Source organism: Eubalaena glacialis, chromosome 15, assembly GCF_028564815.1.
Source record: "Eubalaena glacialis isolate mEubGla1 chromosome 15, mEubGla1.1.hap2.+ XY, whole genome shotgun sequence".
NCBI lineage: Eukaryota > Metazoa > Chordata > Mammalia > Artiodactyla > Balaenidae > Eubalaena > Eubalaena glacialis.
In genome coordinates, this window is record NC_083730.1 from 75,099,526 (window position 1) to 75,119,852 (window position 20,327).

Consider the following 20,327-nt stretch of genomic DNA (forward strand, 5'->3'; position numbering starts at 1 on the left):
TTTAGTCTGTTCCGCAGCAGTGAATTCCACCATTCTGTCTTCCAGGTCACTTATCCGTTCTTCTGCCTCAGTTATTCTACTATTGATTCCTTCTAGTGTAGTTTTCATTTCAGTTATTGTATTGGTCATCTCTGTTTGTTTGTTCTTTAATTCTTCTAGGTCTTTGTTAATCATTTCTTGCATCTTCTCAATCTTTGCCTCCATTCTTATTCCAAGGTCCTGGATCATCTTCACTATCATTATTCTGAATTCTTTTTCTGGAAGGTTGCCTATCTCCACTTCATTTAGTTGTTTTTCTGGGGTTTTTTCTTGTTCCTTCATCTGGTATATAGCCCTCTGCCTTTTCATCTTGTCTATCTTTCTGTAAATGTGGTTTCTGTTCCACAGGCTGCAGGACTGTAGTTTTTCTTGCTTCTGCTGTCTGCCCTCTGGTGGTTGAGGCTATCTAAGAGGCTTGATGGGAGGCTCTGGAGGTGGGTAGAGCTGACTGTTGCTTGCTTTATTGCATTTTTTGTTTGTTTTTTACAAATGGAAGATTTGTGGCAACCTGTCGAGCAAGTTATAATGGTGCCATTTTTCCAACAGCATTTGCTTGTTTCGTGTCTGTGTCACATTTTGCTAATTCTTGCAATATTTCAAACCCTCCACTAGCAAAAAGATTAAGACTCTCTGAAGGCTCAGGTGATGATTAGCATTTTTTAGCAATAAAGTATTTTTTATTTAAGGTACGCACATTGTTCTTTCAGACATACTGCTATTGCACACTTAATAGACTACAGTATAGTGTAAATGGAACTTTTATATGTGCTGGGAATCCAAAAAATTTGTGTGACTTGCTTTATTGCAATATTCGCTTTATTGTGGTGGTCGGAATTGAACCCCCAATATCTCCAAGGTCTGCCTGTACATAGAGTAAGATTATTTTCACCCCCAAGAACAAATGTTTGCCCTCTTGGGCTCACCCCTGCTAAGAACATGTCACCCAGAGTTAGGAACTCTTGCATTAATAGAAACTCTTTAATTTTTTTATTAATCTCTCCTTCCTTCCTCCCTTTCTTTCTTTCTTGAAAATTTCTTTTAAATTTTAAAAAATTTAAATTTGGATTAAATTTAATTAACTGAAAATTTAATTTAATTAGTTTTTACTTTGATTTAATTAGAACTTAACTTTAATGTCTTAAAAATCCTCTCAGAGTTTTTATTCTGTTTTTTATTTTGTCTATTTTTTTCAGTTTGAAAAATTTCAGAAAAGTTGCAAAAATAATACAATTAACACCCCTACCCTCCACCTCGGTCCACCACTTGTTAGCATCTGACCACATTTGCTTCCTCTCTCTCTATTTGTGTTTTTGTATAATTTTTTGTTTTTTCTTGGCTCAACCTTTTGAGAGATGTTTTGGCTTGAACTTCATGCCACTTTGCCTCTAAATCTTTCGGATAAGAACCTCCTGGGAATAATACCGCGGTAGAATCGCCCCACTCCAGAAACAGAGCTTTGACACCCTCCACTTACCTATCTGTTACTTACTGTCCACAGGGAAGTTTTCCCTGTTGTCCCAATAATTTGTTGCTGTCCTTTGTTTTTCAAGTCCGGGATCCAATCCAGGACCCATACATCCCTTTCCATTTTCATGTCTCCTAATCTCTTTAATCTGGAACCGTTCCCCAGTCTTATTTTTTTGTCCTTGATGTTGACATTTGTGAAGTGTTCTGGCAGAATGTCCCTCCATTTGGATTTGCCTGGTCATTTCTTCCTTCTGGAAGTCACTTAAACCCTTTGGCAAGATATTACACAGGTACCACTGGGTCCCTTTTAGTGTGTCACATCCAAAGACCCAGCAGATTCAGTTTGATCTTTTGGTTCACCTGGTGTCCATCACTGTCTGTTTTTCACTCGGTCCTCCAGCCCAGCTTTCCCTGTGTCCTTCACAAAACCTTCTTTGACTCTGCAGCTGGACACCATTCCCCCACCCCTTCCACAGCACTAAGGATCTGTAACTTTTATTTGATGCTCGCGATGTTGTTCTGTGACTGTCGCTTCTTTTCCCAGCGACACAGTTCACTCCTTGGGGGCAGGGTCAAGCCATCTGTCTTTCTCTCTCCGTGCCTCTCCTGCCACCGTGTCGCCCGGTCTGGTGGGCACAGGAGGAGCTCAGTATATCCGAAATCATTCACCCACCCCCCCACCTCCATCGCCTCTAGCACTGGCCTCCGCGTTTGGGCACTGACCCTCTTTTGGGATGGATTTCTTGATTTCAGATCGCCATGGGCGTGCCTCTGCACCGGCTGAAGGATATCCGGCTTCTGTATGGAGAGTCCCCATGGGGGGTGACGCCCATTTCTTTTGAGACCCCTTCCAACCCTCCCATCGCCCGAGGCCACGTCATTGCGGCAAGAATCACCAGCGAAAACCCAGACGAGGCAAGTCTGAGGGCCCTGAGTTTCCACCATCTCCGACCTCCCAGCATGTGGCAGACCCCGAACCTTAGCCTGTTGAGACACCCAGGTTCACAGTTTACAGGCGAGGACGCTGGGATGCGGGAAGGGACATGTCACGGTTTATCCACATGTGATGTGTCCCAGGTACCGGGCAGATGCCTTCATATGTCAGTTACATGACAGCCCTGCCACTGGGCATTGTGACCCCACATTACAGCTCGAGAGGTTGGGGTGACCACCTTCACGCCCGGGACTTGCTGAGGCCATGGCCAAGCCCCACTGGTGGACTTTACAGACCACGTCCATCTTTGGGACAGCCAGGTTTAGAGCACAGGTCCTTGGATTTCTGGCCCCATGAACTTTTTGCTGCAACATACAATCTGGTTCATTCTAAGGAGTCCCTATGTGACTTGTTCTTACTTGTGCCTTATGATACCAACCAGCTGGCATCTATCAAGTTTACATGCTTACTGACAGTTGATTGTCACATAATCTCCATAATCTACCACAATTTAGTTGTTTAATAACTACATTTAAGAAATTTGGGAGAAGAGAGGTTTGGGGTTTTTTTTACCTCCCACCTTTTTTTTTTTTGTAAATAAATTTATTTATTTATTTATTTATTTTTGGCTGCATTGGGTCTTCGTTGCTGTGCCCGGGCTTCCTCTAGTTGTGGAGAGCAGGGGCTACTCTTCATTGCGGTGTGCGGGCTTCTCATTGCGGTGGCTTCTCTTGTTGCAGAGCACGGGCTCTAGGCTCGCGGGCTTCAGTAGTTGTGGCACGTGGGCTCTAGAGCGCAGGCTCAGTAGTTGTGGTGCACGGGCTTAGTTGCTCTGCGGCATGTGGGATCTTCCCAGACCAGGGCTCGAACCCATGTCCCCTGCACTGACAGGCGGATTCTTAACCACTGCGCCACCAGGGAAGTCCTCTCACCCCACCCCCACCTTTTTAATGGAAGAATTTTAAACTATGGTGACTGTATTAGTTTGGGATCTTTGGCTACAGGCGAACAGTCAGTTCTGATGGTGGACAAGCAAAATGGGAAATTTTCAGAGGGTTGATGCCTTGTTCACAGGTGCCTGGGAGGATGGAGGATCACGTGTAGAAATAGCCCAGGCACCTGGAACTTTCCATCTCTTGCCTCCAGGCATGTCTGCCAAAACGAATGCCTCCATCACAAGCTTCAAGAGTTCTAATCCCAGCAAGAGGATCCAACCCACCCCCCTTTACCACAATTATACTCAGAAGGGGTTGTGTCATCCCCGCAAAGGGAATTATGTGTGTGTTAGCATCAGCAAGGGCTGACACTGGATTTCCTTACCTGCTGAAATTTTCATAATCTGGAATTGGAAATCCAACTCCTCCTTTTTTTTTTTTTTTTTTTTTTTTTTTTTGGCTGCGCTGCACAGCATGTGGGATCTTAGCTCCCTGACCAGGGATTGAACCCGTGGCCCCTGCAGTGGAAGCATGGAGTCTTAACCACTGGACCACCAGGGAAATCCCGCCAACTCCTCTTTTATTTACACTTTTTATTGTCAACAATGGCAAACATTTAAAATCAGTATGTACCTTCACTCAGCTCCATCAGTGATCACCGGTCCCAACTTGGTGGTGGTTTTTTGACTTTTTTTTTTTTTTAAGTAAAAATGACACACATTGACGTGCTCACCTGGAAACACCTGCACCCCTAGTGAGAAGTATCAGTGTTTTATTCATCACGCTAAGCTCTTGGGTGTGTGGGGGTGGGGGCTCTTGGGTTTTCCTAGGATTTAATTCTGATGAAAATATATCTGGAGTAACGATTTCTTCCATTTTGCTCTTTCTGTCTGGGCTCCAGGGGTTTAAGCCGAGCTCTGGAACGGTCCAGGAGTTGAATTTCCGCAGCAGCAAGAACGTGTGGGGTTATTTCAGCGTGGCTGCCACTGGAGGCTTACATGAATTTGCTGATTCCCAGTTTGGGCACTGCTTCTCCTGGGGAGAGAACCGGGAAGAGGCCATTTCGTCAGTATCTCCCTCCCTCCCTTCCTTCCCTCCCTCCCTTTGAGAAACTAAAAATTAGCCTGCTGCTTCAGATGCAGCAGCACTTTAGGAGACGAAGAGCAGACCCTATTTTAAATACCCTATGCTGAAGTCCGAGAACCCAGTCTGTCCTCTTCCCGTACTTGAGATCCATGACATACATGAAATCAGTTCACCAAGGTCATTGGTCTTGAGCTTATTACAGGTCGATCTTGAAGGAGATCCAAAGAATGTTCAAGGTGATTCTAAAAGTTTAAAAGGTGCTGAGTACTATAGCCTTTTTTAAAAAGGTGTTGCTGGTTGGGATGGGGCTGGGGATTCTTTTAAATTTAAATCTCATAAGTGGTTCCTGGAGGAACCTACATTGACAAAGAAGCTTACAAATTCCAAAACCTCCACATCTTTTTTTTAATTGTTGAAGTATAGTTGATTTATAATGTCGTGTTAATTACTGCAGTATAGCAAAGTGATTCAGTTATACCTATACATACATTCTTTTTTTTAACATTCTTTTCCATTATGGTTTATCATAGGACATTGAATATAGTTCTCTGTGCTATACACTAGGACCTCGGTGTGTATCCATTCTATATTTAAAAGCTTACATCTGCTAATCCCAACCTCCCACTCCATCCTCCCCCAACTCCCTCCCCCTTGGGAACCACCAGTTTGTTCTCTATGTCTGTGATTCTGTTTCTGTTTCATAGATAGGTTCATTTGTGTCATATTTTAGATTCCACATATAACTGATACCATATGGTATTTGTCTTTCTCTTTCTGATTTACTTCACTTAGTATGATAATCTCTAGTTGCATGCATGTTGCTGCAGATGGCATTGTTTCATTCTTTTTTATGGCTGAGTACTGTTCCATTGTGTATATTTACCTCATCTTCTTTACCCATTCATCCGTCAATGGACATTTAGGTTGCTTTCATGTCTTGGCTACTGTGAATAGTGCTGCTATGAACATAGTGGTGCATGTATCTTTTTAAATTAGAGTTTTGTCCAGATATATGCCTGGGAGTGGGATTGCTAGATCATATGGTAATTTTATTTTTAGTTTTCTGAGGAACCTCCATACTGTTTTCCACAGTGGCTGCACCAACTTACATTCCCACCAACAGTGTAGGAGGGTTTCCCTTTTCTCCGCACCCTCTCTAGCATTTGTTATTTGTAGACTTTTTAATGATGGCCATTCTGACCAGTGTGAGGTGGTACCTCACTGTAGGTTTGATTTGCATTTCCCTAAAAATTAGCAGTCAAAACCCCCGCATCTTAACATTTCTCCTGCCTTGACCTGGGAACAAAAAGGTAAACACCAGTTCAGTTTGTAAAATTAAACATTCTTGTGGAGGTGTCTTTTAGAGTGAAAAATCCCTAAGACATTTCATTTGAAAAGCATTTAAATGTCTGACCTGGGGCGCTTAGCCATGAATTAAATGGAGTTTGGTGCTTTTGAGGGAGAGAGTTTCTTTGCCAGCTTTGAGTAATTCATCTTAATCAGTGAAAAATTGAGACGCTTGGAGCAAATAAGGATTAATGAAAGGTGGGATGGTGGTCAGCCAACCCAGCTGTCTCCGAGTGAAGTGACCTGTGGCTTGTCCCACACTGTGAGTGGCCAGTAATCACTTCAGCAGAATAGGAAGGAAAAATTCCAGCTCTTATTGCTGTCAGTGTGCAAGAGGGGGATCAACTGTCCCTGTCTTCCCAGGACTGAGTGTTTCCTGGGATGTGGGATTTCTCAGTGCTAAAACTGGGAAAGTCCTGAGCCACATGGGACAAGTTGGTCACATATGAATCCAGTGGCTCAGCCTGTAGATGCAGGTTCGGGTCCCACACCCAACTTGCAGTAGCCTATTTGACACCCTCATTTAACCTCACTGCGTCTTCATTTTCTCACCCTCCCGCTGGGGTCTCGTGGCCCCTTTGTCACACCTGCTGGCAGCACGCAGGAGCATCGTAACTGGTGTGAAAGCTCTCCTCTCCCACGAAGTGTGCTTATGCCCCCTCTTCCTCTGGTGCCTTTCCCCAAAACACTCTCCCTATGATTTCATGGAGAGTGGAGGTTTCTGCCCTTTGGACTGGACACCCTGTTTGGGGGGAGGCAGCCCCTCTGGGAAACGGGAGGTGGTTACAGCCAAGCACGTGTGGGCTGGTGACCGCCATGCCCAGAGGGGGGCACTGGTGTTGGCCACCTACTCGTGCACCCCAGGCACACTGGACAGCTGTGTGGACAGGTAAAGAGCGGCTCGTTCTTGGGACACTGGGGGATTTTGATAGGTCCAGCGGGGGAGGGAGTCAGAGCAACTGGCATGGTTAATAACAATTATAATCACTGTAATAAATCATTTCATAGCAGCTAAGGTTTATTGATCAGTGACCATGTGCTTTATACAGACTGTCTCATTTTAATCCCCAAGCATCTGTGTGAAGGCAAGGTTATTCCCCCATCTTCCAGATGAGGAAACTGAGGCCCAGGCAGTTAAGTCACTGGCCCAAGATTTGCTGTACCAGTCAATGCTGGAGCTGACATTGCCCCAAGCCGTCTGACTCAGGGCCCTCCCTAAACTTCTGTGCGGTTCTGACTCACTGGAAACCACTCCAGAACTCTGATGACGCATACGTTAATTGGGAAAACAATCCGTGTGCCTTCCCCTCAAGGAACATGGTGGTGGCTTTGAAGGAACTGTCCATCCGGGGCGACTTCAGGACCACCGTGGAATATCTCACCAACCTCCTGGAGACCGAGAGCTTCCAGAACAACGACATTGACACCAGCTGGTTGGATAATCTCATCGCCGAGAAAGTGCAGGTGGGGAGCTGCACGTGTCTCCCCTGGGGGTCCTGGAGCCCTCCTGGCTCCCCGTGGCTTTGGTCACTGTGGATACTGACATGCAGAGTCTCTCCCAGGCCGAGAAGCCGGATATCATGCTCGGGGTGGTGTGCGGAGCCTTGAACGTGGCCGACTCGATGTTCAGGACCTGCATGACGGATTTCTTACACTCGCTGGAAAGGTGGGGCCCCTGGGTACTTCCTTTCCCCTCTTGGGATACGTGTTGGTGGCAAGTAAGGCAGAAACATGCTTTATTTGGGTGTAAATCCATCACCAAGCAATTAGTGAACCTCTCCTACGTGCTTGCCTCTGTAGAATTCCTTGGATAAACCTGGACTGCCCTAGAAGAGGCTGGGGTAGGGGGCGGGAGGGGAGGGATACTCAAGGCCAAGGCAGCCATCATCCTATAGACAGCAGTGCGCTTATTCGTGCTGACCTGTGCAAGGTACGTCGTAGCACTCAGGAGTTCAGAGAGGAGGAGGTGGATTTGAGAAGCAAAGCGGGTTATAGGTCACCTCTACAAATGGTTCTTTCCCATACCCTCACCTGAATCAGGTGACCAGTGAAATGGACCCTGTGGAAGTGGCCAGGAGCTCCCTCTTAGGATAGACCAGGGTTTCCCAACCTCAGCACTGCTGACATTTTGGGCTGGGTCATCTTTTGTGGTGAGGGCTGTCCTGTGGGACAGGGTAGGAAGTTAGCAGCATCCCTGGTCCCATCCATAGCATCCCCTCTCCCCCTGGAAGTCAGGACAATCAAGTATGTCTCCAGATATTGCCAGATGTCCTCGGGGTAGAGGCAAACCCTACCCTCCCACCCCACATTGAAAACCACTGTGGTAGGCAAAGGAAACTACTGAAAGGGAACTAGAAGGGCGAAAGTTCTTAGTGCTTGGATAATATGCTTTTGAATGGTAATAGAATCACAATCCGTGCATTCGTTTCCTTCATAAGCAGGCGGCAGAATTCCCACGTAAGGAATTTTTTCAAGAAGAAGCAATATGGTTATTGCTTCTTAGAGAGCCTTTTTGAAATGTCACATCCCGTAGCAAGAGCAATTTCCTTAAGTTCTAAGGGATGTCAGGTTCCTTGGGACTCTCCATTCCTTGACTTTTATCAGTCAGGTGTGTCGATAGTTAGAAGAGGCAAAGAGTGGGCGGGTTTTCATATCCAGGGGATGGATGGCTGCGGAGTTCTTGGTCACTCCCAAACTGACCACAGGTCTGTCTTCTCTCTCAGGGGTCAGGTCCTCCCCGCAGACTCTCTGCTGAACATTGTGGATGTAGAATTAATCTACGGAGGCGTTAAGTACATCCTCAAGGTAAAGGTCTCTGTTAGATGTCTCCCACACTCTGGTGGCTCAAGGGAGTTTTATTTCTGCGATGGGCCATCCCTGCAGTGGATTTTCTCATGCTTGGTCCCAGGACTCCCCGTGCAGTCCCGTGACCTTGAAATCTAAGGTCTTTGGATTCCAGAACCCGTAGGCTTGAGCCACGCACACGAGGCACGTTAGAGCGTGTATTGGTTTCCCGTGGCTGCCATAATGAAGTCCCATAAACTGGTGTCACTTCAAACAACAGAAATTTATAGTCTCAGTTCTGGAGGCCAGAAGTCCAAAATCAAGGTGTTGGCTGGGCCATGGTCTCTTTGAAGGCTCCCAGGGAGCATGCATTCCTATCTTCTGGTAGTTGTGGGCAGTCCGTGGTGTTCCTTAGCTTGTAGGTTGTCACTCCAGTCTCTGGCTTTGTACGGCCACCTTCTCTGAGTGTGTCTGTGTCTGTCTGTCTGTCTTCACATCCTCATCCTTCTGTGCCTGTCTCTCTGGGTCTCTTCTCTTACAAGAACACCAGTCAGACTGGATTTAGGGTTCAGCCTAATCCAGCACAACCCCTCCTTAACTAACTACATCTGCAAAGACCCTATTTCCATTAAGGTCACAAGCTGAGGTTCCAGGGAGGACATGAATTTGGGGGGACATAATTCAACCCCTTACAAAGTGTGAGCCGGACCATTGCTCAAGAGCAGAGCGTGTGGGTGCATTTCCCAGGGCTGTGAGACTGGCTTTGTCCAGCGTCTCTGCACCGAGAATGAATGTGTGGATTTCCGACTGCTTCCGGGTCTATCACCAGCATCCCTAGGGCTTGTCAGGGTTGCTTTTCTCTGTTGGAAGTATCTAGTTACCCGTCCTGAGCCATCCCAGGCCAATTCAGCAGAGTATCAAAGAATATTTGAGATGTGCGAGCACAGGATGAGCCCCCCGGGTCCAAGTCGGGGTGACCTTCGGGAGCGATGTGTCCCCGGGAAGCCAGGGCCTCCCCAGCACTTCCCAGCCTCACATTCCATGGAAAAGGCAACAGAATTTTTATTTTCTCTTACTTGATTTTTAACATTGCTGAGCACACATTGAACTTTCAACTTTGGAGATTTTCAGGCTTCGTTCAGCCAAACGAGTGTGTTATCCACGTAACGTGTGTAAAATCGCTTCCCTTTTGGCCCTGATGCTTCCTGGCTACCTTTGGGGGCCTGGGTCGCCTCACCTTGATTTTAAATATGACACATGCTCGTTGCAGAAAATTTCAAAACAGCAAACAAGCATGAAGCGTCAGAAAAACAGTCCACCATGGGGGAGTTCCCTGGTGGCCTAGTGGTTAGGGTTCTGCGCTTTCACTGCTGTGGCCCGGGTTCAGACGTTTTAGCAGACCTCTTTTCAGTTATTTTTTTCCTTATGCATTGATTTTATAAAGTTAAGATCATAGTGCAAATGTTTTTACTGCTTTGATATTATCATGGCCTATAGTTTCCCCCTGTTATTAGCAAGTTTTCCTTAACATCAGTTTAGAGTCTGCAGCACGGTCCAATAGAACTTTCCGCAGGTATGGAAATGTTCTAAATCTGCTCTGTCCAGTATGGGCCACCTGGGGCTATGGAGCACTTGAAATGTGGCGAGTGTAACTGAGGAGCTGAATTTTACCTTTCATTTAATTTTAATTAACTTACATTTGAACGTCTGGCTAGGGGCTACCATATTTGACAGTGCAGGTCTAGAACATTCCATGGCAGCACCCACTGTTGGAGAGCTCGTTTGATTCTAGGTTTTCCTGTTACCATAAATAATGTGGCAATAAATATTCCTCTATTTCTTGCCATCTTTTGTCACTATATATATATTTCAGAGGTTGAGGGCTCTTTAGGGTGTTAGTTTTCTGAGAGAGAGCACATACTTTGAACTGAGGGCCAGGTGGGGCTGGTATTTCAGATTGAAATGCAGAGCCGAGGCCAGGGCCTGGCCGTATATGTCTCCTTCCAGCGTCCCAGATCCACTGTGTGCCCCTGGGCAGGGCCAGGTCTAGCGGGCAAAGCCCTAGTCCATGTCCAGGCCACTGATGGAGGCCCCAGGTCTGCCTCACCCAGAGCAAGGCCCCCATCTCCCTGGCTCCCAGGGCAGCCCTGCTTGGAGACAGAATCGGAAGAAAGCCCCCAGCCCTCCAGGGCACACAGTGGGCAGTGATGCCCGGCCTGGGTCTACACCTGCGGCCGGCAGCCACCAGCCCACCCACGGGGCAGGTGTGGCTCGCTGACCCCGGGCTCCCTCCCCATCGCTGCTCCCTTGGGGTGAGTGAGGGCTGGCCCTCAAGGGGTGAGGTGTCCACCCCAGCACTCCCGCCGTGGACACTAGCCTTTCCTTGTGGTCAGGGGGCCAGGCGGTGCTCTGGGGGCACAGGGCCAAGCAGGCATCCTCATTTCAGGTGGGGACATTGAACTGTCCCCACAGGTGGCCCGGCAGTCTCCAACCACGTTCGTCCTCATCATGAACGGCAGTCACATCGAGATCGACGCCCACCGGCTGAACGACGGGGGGCTGCTGCTGTCCTACAGTGGCAGCAGCTACACCACGTACCTGAAGGAGGAGGTCGACAGGTGTGTGGTCGTGGAGGGCACACAGAGCCAGCTCTCACCTGCGGGTCTGAGGGTCTTCGCTAAGGCACCTTCTCTGGAACATTCTGGGGCTCCTGGAGAGGTTAATCTCTCGGCTGGAGTTCCATGCAGCTGGCAGGCATATATGGGAGGTTCCCAGGAAGCCCTTTTCTAGTGTTGGGTGGATTCAGAGCCGAATGGGACGTGACTCCCAGCTCCACGGCCTGCGAGGTGTGTGCTGAGTGCCAGCGGCTCCGGGTCTGAGCTGCAGTGTCCGTACCCATCAGATCAAGGCTTGGAGAAGATGAGGCCGTCCGATTAGGGAAGGGGCTATTTATTGAGCATCTGCTTACACCAGATGCCGGGCTAGGTGTTAGGATACAGCCGTGGTCATGACTCATGGAGTCTGTCGGGGAAGAGACACGTGGAACAAGCAGATGGCGGCGGGAAAGCTTGCTCTGTGTCTGGCTGGGTGGAGGACGGGATGATCCGGAAGCACTTTGCACAGGTGCATCGCGTGTCCTCCTGCTCCAGCGCGTCTGACCACCCTGAGCTCACACGATGAAACACAGACCCGCCCACCCCCACGGACAGGCAGCAAAGACCCCCCCGACCAAGAGAATAAGATGGGGAGGAGTGGGGTTCCAGAGGCCCCGTGCCTGAAAAAGCTCCAGTTAGATTCCCTTCCGAGTCCTCGATGGAAGAAGGTGGACTAGATTCATCCCAGATCGGTGGTTTTTAACCTCTTTTTAACCCGTGTTCTATCTGCCAAGAATATTCAAGATGATTATAAGCTCCATCCATGGGGCATGCTCTTCCCAGTTCTAAGGCGAAGGCTTTCAGTGGGTCAGTATTTACTGAATAATAGTGATTGACTGCTTTCTCTATGCCAGGGCCTGTTGGAATTATGTCAGGAAAAGGAACTAGTTTTCAGCCAGTAAAGGGTCCCACCCAGCTCACTCCCAAAGTCTCTGCGGTAACTGTCAAATGCTACCATTTGGGAAAAATGGAGTAAGTCCCTCAAACCACACACAGGCTGATGCTCACGGCTGCCTTTAGGAAGGGAAGATGCTGTCGAAACCCTGACTCGGGCACCTGGGTCGATGGTCCTCCCCAGTCTCCCCACCACCTCCCCACTCCTTCTCTCTCCAGTTACCGAATCACCATCGGCAACAAGACATGTGTGTTTGAGAAGGAGAATGATCCCACGGTCCTGAGAGCCCCTTCGGCGGGGAAGCTGATACAGTACATGGTGGAGGACGGGGGCCACATCGAGGCTGGGGGCAGCTATGCTGAGATAGAGGTGACCGCAGAGCTGGCCCCCTGGGAGGGGGGTAGGGCTGCAGCCAGGTCTCCCTTACACCCCCTCCCCGAGGGAGGGCCATCTGCCAATGCTGCTTCACCTAAGCCAACAGACCTCCCCTCTCACCTGGGCTGTCATCTGCAGATTCCTAAGAGAGCCATGTGTGTGGGGTTCAGCCCCAATTCCCTGCAATATCCAAAGGGAAAAAAAATCTCAAAAATGTATACCCCCCCAGGAGTGAGTAAGGACGGATGAATGATCATGATGTGGACAATTGAAAAGTGGTAAGCCAACAGAAGCAAAGCACTTCCCACGCGGCAAGCACTGTTCTAAGCATTTTATCTGTCTTTAATGACCTTCTTTAATCTTCCCAGCAATCATATAAGTTGGACACAAATGGGACCCCCATTTTGTACATGAAGACACGGGGCCCGGGCAGGCTAAGGAACTCACTCAAGGTCACACCAAGCCAGGATTCAAACCCGGCATCCATTCTCTGCTGCCCAGGAAAATAGTGATTTTTGTAATGAAAATATAGCAACGGTAGTAGCTGATGCTTGTCGGCCTCCTACTATGTGCCATCCTGCTTCATCCTTATCAGCGCCCTGTGAGGCAAGACTGTCATTTCCTCCCATTTTACTGTTGGGGAAACTGAGGCTCAGAGAGGGGAAGGCATGTGCTGGAGATCACAGAGTGATGGGTGGGAGCAGGGGTTCCATCCCAGGCCTGGCTGACTTGGGTGCCCAAGCTGTGAACTTCTGAGCAAAGGGTGGGACAGTCCTGTCAGTCTGCAGCCCACACGTGATAAAAAAACTCATCACGTCCACACGGCCAGACTCTCAGACCAGTTCAAGGGGCTGACGACTGTACTGCAATCATGTTGTTCATTCCCCAGAGGGTTTTCTCACTGCCTTTAAAAAACGGAGCTGCGGGGCTTCCCTGGAGGCGCAGTGGTTGAGAATCTGCCTGCCAATGCAGGGGACATGGGTTCGAGCCCTGGTCTGGGAAGATCCCACATGCCGCGGAGCAACTAGGCCCGTGAGCCACAATTACTGAGCCTGCGTGTCTGGAGCCTGTGCTCCACAACAAGAGAGGCCACGATAGTGAGAGGCCTGCGCACCGTGATGAAGAGTGGTCCCCACTTGCCGCAGCTAGAGAAAGCCCTTGCACAGAGGCGAAGACCCAACACAGCCATAAAATAAAAATAAATAAATAAATAAATAAGCAAATATGGTTAAGAAAAATATATTTAAAAAAAAAAAAGTCTGATAGCTGTCTCTCAATCTTTAAAAAAAAAAAACAAAAACAAAAACAAAACGGAGCTGGTCACAAAATGCACCGCATTTTAAGAATGTGTGTGTCAGTCACCCTACATCATATGATTCATCTGTATTTCTAAGACAGAGGCCTTCCTTTGGAAATAAAGATCAGTTTCCATGTCTGTAAAATGGGCACAATGAACACCTGCCTCCCTGGCTGGCTTTGCAGATGGAAAAAATTTATGCCCAGTGCTGTGCCTGGTACACAACAGATTGTGAAAATGCTGGTTCCCTCTCTACCCTCCGCTTGAACTCTGCCCACGGAGTCATTCAATGTAAATGACACGGTCCCTGCTCCAGAGTTACTAGTTTGGGATGACACAGGCCAGTCCTAGTGGGCTCCATCTAATTTCTTCTTTCTGCAAAACAGGTGATGAAGATGATCACGACCCTGAATGTGCAGGAAAGTGGCCGGGTGAAGTATGTCAAGCGCCCAGGGGCTGTGTTGGAAGCAGGCTTTGTGGTGGCCAGGCTGGAGCTCGATGACCCTTCTAAAGTGCACCAGGTATGTGGCACCCGGCACGGCTACCCCGTGAGCCAGACAGGCTTGTGGCCCCGGCTCTCCTGCCACCACCCGCCCCCAGCAGCCAGCACGACGGGCGTAGGAGTGTGCCTGCCTGTGCTCACATCCTTCTCAGCAGCTTCCCATCCCACTTAGAATAAAAGCCATGTGTTTCCGATGATCTCCAAGACCCCCCCATGAGCTGTGCCCCGCTTTCTTCCCTGGCTTCATCTTCTCTCCCACTACCCCTCCCTTAATCGAATGCTCCAGACCCATCCCCCTGGGGCCAGCTCCCTCTGCCTGGAAGAACCTTCTCCCAGACGCCCACAGGGGAAGGGTTCCTTCTGTGAACTTTGACGCAGACGTCATCCCCCAGTGCGTTATATAGAGCTGTCGTGTCTCCGTGACATGACATGACTTACCCTCCTAGAGTAAGCCAGGCCTGCGGGGAGGTGGCTCGCCATTTATGCATGTAATTTTGTTTTCTCTACAATAATTAGTGTATATGCCCAGGAAAAAAGAAAAGCTAGAAAAGCATTTTTTAAAAAAATCAAATCGACTCTTTTCTTCATACTATTCTATTAGTTTCATTTGTTTTCTTCTTCTTTTCATTATTCTTTTTAGAGGGTTCCCAAAGCTAGAAATAGACTGAGCTTTGTTAGATCACCAGGAAGGTCTGTGCCTGCGTTGTGATTCCTTTTAGCAAACGTTTCCCGGGCTAGGTTCTTCAGACAGCGCCCAGCCACAGGTCTGGAGGCTCACAGATGCCCGTGAGAAAGACGGGCAGATAAGCTTTTGTACTTCAGCTCGGTAAGTGCAGTCAGAGGGACTGCCCTTGGCCGCTGGCTATGAGGGCCCAGGTGGAGAAGCCAGCAGCAGATTGTGGAGAAAGGAAACCCTCCGGTTAATCTTCAAGGGTGAGAGGAGCCTGCGGGGTTGGGAGTGGAGTCGAGGGCCGGGAAGCTGAGGGTTCTGGGCCAGCAGAATAGCATACCCCAGCTCCTGGGGCCCAGTGCCTCACACAGTTGGTGTTGAGTGGATATTTGTAGAATAAATTAACAGACGCATGGATACATTAAGTCAGTGTTGCCCCTTTGGGGAGCTTTTTATTTGGGGATCCTTTAAGGCTAAATGTTTATGATTTACAAAAAGCACGTACACTTGCATGAGAGTTTCCTAAATTTTCACCCTGCTAGGCATTCATCTTTAGGGTTCGAGTGAGACTGAAATAAATAGAAAAAAACAGGAAGATGATCTTGGTTAGAAAGCAAAGCAAAACAAAAACGTCTGTCGACAAAAATAATAAACAGTCTTTAATAGGAATAGAAAAGAGTTTTATTTGAACCAAACTGAGGACCGTAGCCGGAAAGACAACCTTTCAGATAACTCTGAGGAACTGCTCCCAAGGAGCATTTTTTTCAGCACAGTTTTATGTCTTGTCAGAACAAAGAACATGAAACAAGTCAGGGATACATTCCTTCAAGGTTTCAAAACATACACACACACACACACACACACACACACACACACAAACAGAACAGATCGACACGTACACAGCGAGTCCATATGGCCTTGGCAGCTGGGAAGGGAATCTTATCATCAAAGGAGAACCAGCATTGGCATCCGAGGAAGGGAGGCATTTCATCTTTATTTTTAACATGGACATTCTTTACTTCTGGTCAGTGTGCCCTTTTCTTTAATAATTAAAGCAGATGTACAATGTATGTTTGATTGGCTACAAACTGGCTGCTCTAGTTAGCATGAAATTCAAGTTAACTCATGTAGAAGCCAGAATGACTTCCCCAGATCTCAACATGTGAACATTTTTTTTTTTATCACATCTAACGCCCTCCAAAATTATTTGGGGTACATAATTGACTCTGACATTTGTAAAGGGGAAGATTTGGAAACCTCACACAGGGGTGTAAATGTAGCAATTTTAACTTTCCAATACAATGTTTTCTTCTGTCCCCCCCTCCCCCACAGGCTTCATGATAACTACATTATGTGTATTGTGTATATTGTGTGCTGGTAGCTCTGCCTCGGCCCTTGGCTTGTATGTCTCATTCAGAGGCCACAGCGGCCTTGACCTCTGACTCCTGTTGTGTCTCATCAGGCTGAGCCATTCACGGGAGAGCTCCCCTCCCAACCAACGCTGCCCATCCTCGGAGAGAAACTGCACCAGGTTTTTCACAGTGTCCTGGAAAATCTGACGAACATCATGAAGGGCTACTGTCTGCCGGAGCCTATTTTTAGCATCAAGGTAGGTCACGTGTGCAGGGTAGGTGTGTATCACACACACGTGCATAGGTCCGTATGAAGAGCCGGAAGATCCCAGAGATCTTTATTGAGGTAAGAAATGAGAAAATGATTCATCTTCTGTTGTTTCTATCAAGGACCCAGTCTCAGGAAATTCCTCAGTTTCATTGTAAACATCAGTGTATGTTTCTGTCTGATTATAAACTGTTGTAAAGGTGACATTGTTTTTTGGGGTTGGGTTCAGCTCAACACTGAGAATGTTCACATAGTAAGTTAAGAAAGGAGTCGATGTGGGTCACCCTCTTAAAGAGACAGCGAGGAAGGGACTTTGTCCAGAAACACAACTCTGTTCATCATCCCAGGGTCCCGTTGTCTGTAGAGAAACAAGTCCTCAAATTTGCAGACCTCCATGAAAGACCCATGCTGCTAAACTCAATGTCAGTAACTATAAAATTGTGCTACATCACATTCCGTCCCAGAAAAGCCAATCACGGTGATGGTGGTCATGGTGATAACTCAGCACTTGTCCTATACATGCTATGTGCCGTCTACTACTCTAAGTACTTAAACCTTATTAAGTCATTTCACCGTCCCAACAACCTAGGAGGTAAGAACTGTTATTATTTCCATTTTACAGGTGAGGAAACTGAGGCACAGAGAGGCTACAGAATTTGCCTGGTTTCACCCATGAGGAGGCAAAGAGGGGACTTGAACCCTGGCCCTCTAGCTTCAGAGTCCATGCACTTAGCCCCTAGGTTATGCTGCCTAATTGCTAGAATTACAACATTTTTTTTAGTCTTTGCACTTGCCTGTGTGTGCATGGTTTCATTTTTAAACCTTACAACCACGTTATGGGGTTGGCGCCATTATCCTCCCCATTCAAAGACCATTGACAGGTCTGCTTCCGGGTGAGCCGGAAGCAGTGCAATGCAGCTGTTAAGAGTCTCTGAGTCTTCCTGAGTTTGCATCCTGGCTTTACTTCCTACTAGCTGTGTGACTTTGGGTAACTTAATTAACCTCTCTGTGTTTCGGTTTCCTCAACTGGAGTCTGCCTGAGTTTGCATCCTGGCTTTGCTTCCTACTAGCTGGGTGACTTTGAGTAACTTAATTAACCTCTCTGTGTTTCAGTTTCCTCAACTGGAAGATGCAAATAATGATTATTCCTACTTCATAGGGTTGTCTCTGAGGATCAAATGAGAACATGCAAATCCAGGTCCTAGAACAGTGTCTGGTACAGAGCCAGTGTCCCACAAATGTTTGCTTTTCCCAGGGCCTGGTGTTCTATCCCCACACCAGGCTGGCTGTTTGGATGCATGGAGAGGGGAGTGGGGCCTTCCTGGGTTGGGAAACTGGGTGTTCATTCCCCCTGTGGTCAGGGGGCCATTCTACTCCGGACTGTTCCACAGGCCACTGGGTCTAGATCTTTGGCCACTCAAGTGCACAGGGCCTGGATGGGCTGAGTGTGTCAGACGCCCTGTGGTGGGTGCCCGTGCTCATGCCCCCAGCACAGCCTTGGGCCGACTCTGTGCTCCCCGCTGCAGCTGAAGGAATGGGTGCAGAAGCTCCTGATGACCCTCCGGCACCCAACGCTGCCACTGCTGGATCTACAGGAGATCATGACCAGCGTGTCGGGCCGCATCCCCGCCCCCGTGGAGAAGGCTGTCCGCAGGGTGATGGCCCAGTACGCCAGCAACATCACCTCGGTGCTGTGCCAGTTCCCCAGCCAGCAGGTGGGTACCCCCCACCCCCACTCCAGCCCCGCTGGGAACTCGTCTCCCCATCAGTGCGGACGTCCGGTCTCTGATCAAATCGGGCCTCACAAGACCCACTTACAGCCGAGATGCTGGGGACTGAGAGATTTCTTTCACGCTTTCTCTGCAGAATCGCAGCATTTCCCCCAAAGCAACAGTTGTTTAGAGGAACATAAACAGTTATTAGGCCTCACTCTGTATAACTTGGCTTCGGAACAGGAGTAAGCAGTTGGTGCAAACAGAGTGAGCTTTCTCCAAATATACGCTGGCTGACACAGTAGAGGATATTGTCAGTTCTTCTTGCCAGTGTGTAGCACTGATTCTCCCCCTCTGCTTTGTGTAAGGTGATAATCTTGGGGCTATACGTGTATGTAATATTTTTTAAGAATGGAAACCATTCCCGGGTAGTATCAGAAATCTCTAATAATTCTACAGTGGCCTCGTTTTGTTCTTTTTTGGGGGTGCTTTTATCAGGCATTTTAAAGGAAATCTGCATTTGGAAGAGGCACCTCTTTTTTACCTTTGTTTTCTCTGCCTGGTTATAAGGGCTGCCTCCCACCATCACCCCACCCACATGTCAGCAATTTGGGGTGCTCGAGGTCAGTGTAAGTCAGTTTATTCCCAGAGGTCAACCTCTAGGTTGGAGTATCATTCGGCCATAAAAAGGAATGAAATACTGATTCATGCTACCCCAGGGATGAACCTTGAAAACATGATTCTCAGTGAAAGAAGCCAATCATTAAAGACCGCATGTTGCCTGATTCCATTTATATGAAACATCCAGAACTGGCAAATCCATGGAGAAGAGGAAGTAGATTAGTGGTTGCCAGGGGCTGGGGGCAGGGGGGTTGCGAGTAGCTGCTAAGGGTTATAGGATTTCTTTTGGGGGAGAAGAAAATGCTCTGAAATTAGATAGCGGTGATGGTTGCACAACTCTGTGAATATACTACAAAGCACTGAATTAATTGTACACTTTAAAAGAAGGGGGGTGGAATATGATGGTATATGAATTCTATCTCAACTAAAAAATAATGAAAACAAAGCTCTCAAGGACCCCAGTTGAGAAAAATACACGTTGGAACGTTCTAGGAATTTGTTATTGATGCAGGTTTTTCATTACATGTTTTTTTGTCGCCACAAACAATATGCCGATCGCATTAAATCTAACTGTAAAAATAGGACCCCCATACCCAACACCCTCATGCTCCCTGGGGTTGGAAATTCCTTTCTCCTCTTTCCCCAGAGCATTTGTATTTGTGGAGAGGGATGATACAGTGGTGCGTGTCTTTATGTGATTGTTGTCATTCTGAGCTCTTGAGTCCTCAAGCCACATGTTGAGTGGGGTGTGCAGAGCTGTTTCTGGGTGGCCAGAGGGCTTTGGGGCTGGAATTTTAAATTTTTGAATGGGATCTCAATGGGAGCCTGTGGTGGGTCCTTCTGGTGACTTCTGCGTGGCAACCAGATTGTGTGGTTTGAGTGGCCAGACCTGTCCTGTTTTCCCATGCAGATAGCCACCATCCTGGACTGCCATGCGGCCACCCTGCAGCGGAAGGCCGATCGGGAGGTCTTCTTCATGAACACCCAGAGCATTGTGCAGCTGGTCCAGAAGTGAGTCCTGGGCCCTCCTTGGGGTGTGGTTATCACACTCAGTTATCCATGTATTGCCCCAGGGTGGTGCTATCTTAAGGGCAGGCTCAAACTGAGAGACAGTGCCTGGGGTCTGATACCCCAGTTACAGCCCCAGCACAGCCCTTCCTAACAGCAGAACAAAACAACACCCTTTACTTCCGTGAATCTCAGTTTGCCAGTCTGTAAAATGGGGATAAAAACACTTCACACACCATAAGTCATTTTGAGCTTTGAGCAGATTGATTTTTATAAAGTGCTGACACATAGTGAGTCCTTGTGGTAGCTTTGATTATGAGACAGTGAGATGAGATGGCTTTATAGGCTGTAAAGGATTATACAGATTATCCTTGCAGTTTT

General features: G+C 47.9%; 1 protein-coding gene across 1 annotated transcript in view; it reads left to right on the top strand.

The window, feature by feature from the left end:
- ACACB (acetyl-CoA carboxylase beta) overlaps positions 1-20,327 on the top strand; it is a 136,485-nt gene that overhangs the window by 69,220 nt on the left and 46,938 nt on the right. The window contains exons 12-22 of the mRNA XM_061169893.1: positions 2,260-2,421; positions 4,277-4,440; positions 7,122-7,272; positions 7,371-7,474; positions 8,532-8,613; positions 11,065-11,210; positions 12,360-12,510; positions 14,200-14,334; positions 16,448-16,594; positions 18,132-18,320; positions 19,849-19,949. Of these exons, the coding sequence (XP_061025876.1) occupies positions 2,260-2,421; positions 4,277-4,440; positions 7,122-7,272; positions 7,371-7,474; positions 8,532-8,613; positions 11,065-11,210; positions 12,360-12,510; positions 14,200-14,334; positions 16,448-16,594; positions 18,132-18,320; positions 19,849-19,949 (1,532 nt within the window). The remainder of the gene's footprint in view (positions 1-2,259; positions 2,422-4,276; positions 4,441-7,121; positions 7,273-7,370; positions 7,475-8,531; positions 8,614-11,064; positions 11,211-12,359; positions 12,511-14,199; positions 14,335-16,447; positions 16,595-18,131; positions 18,321-19,848; positions 19,950-20,327) is intronic.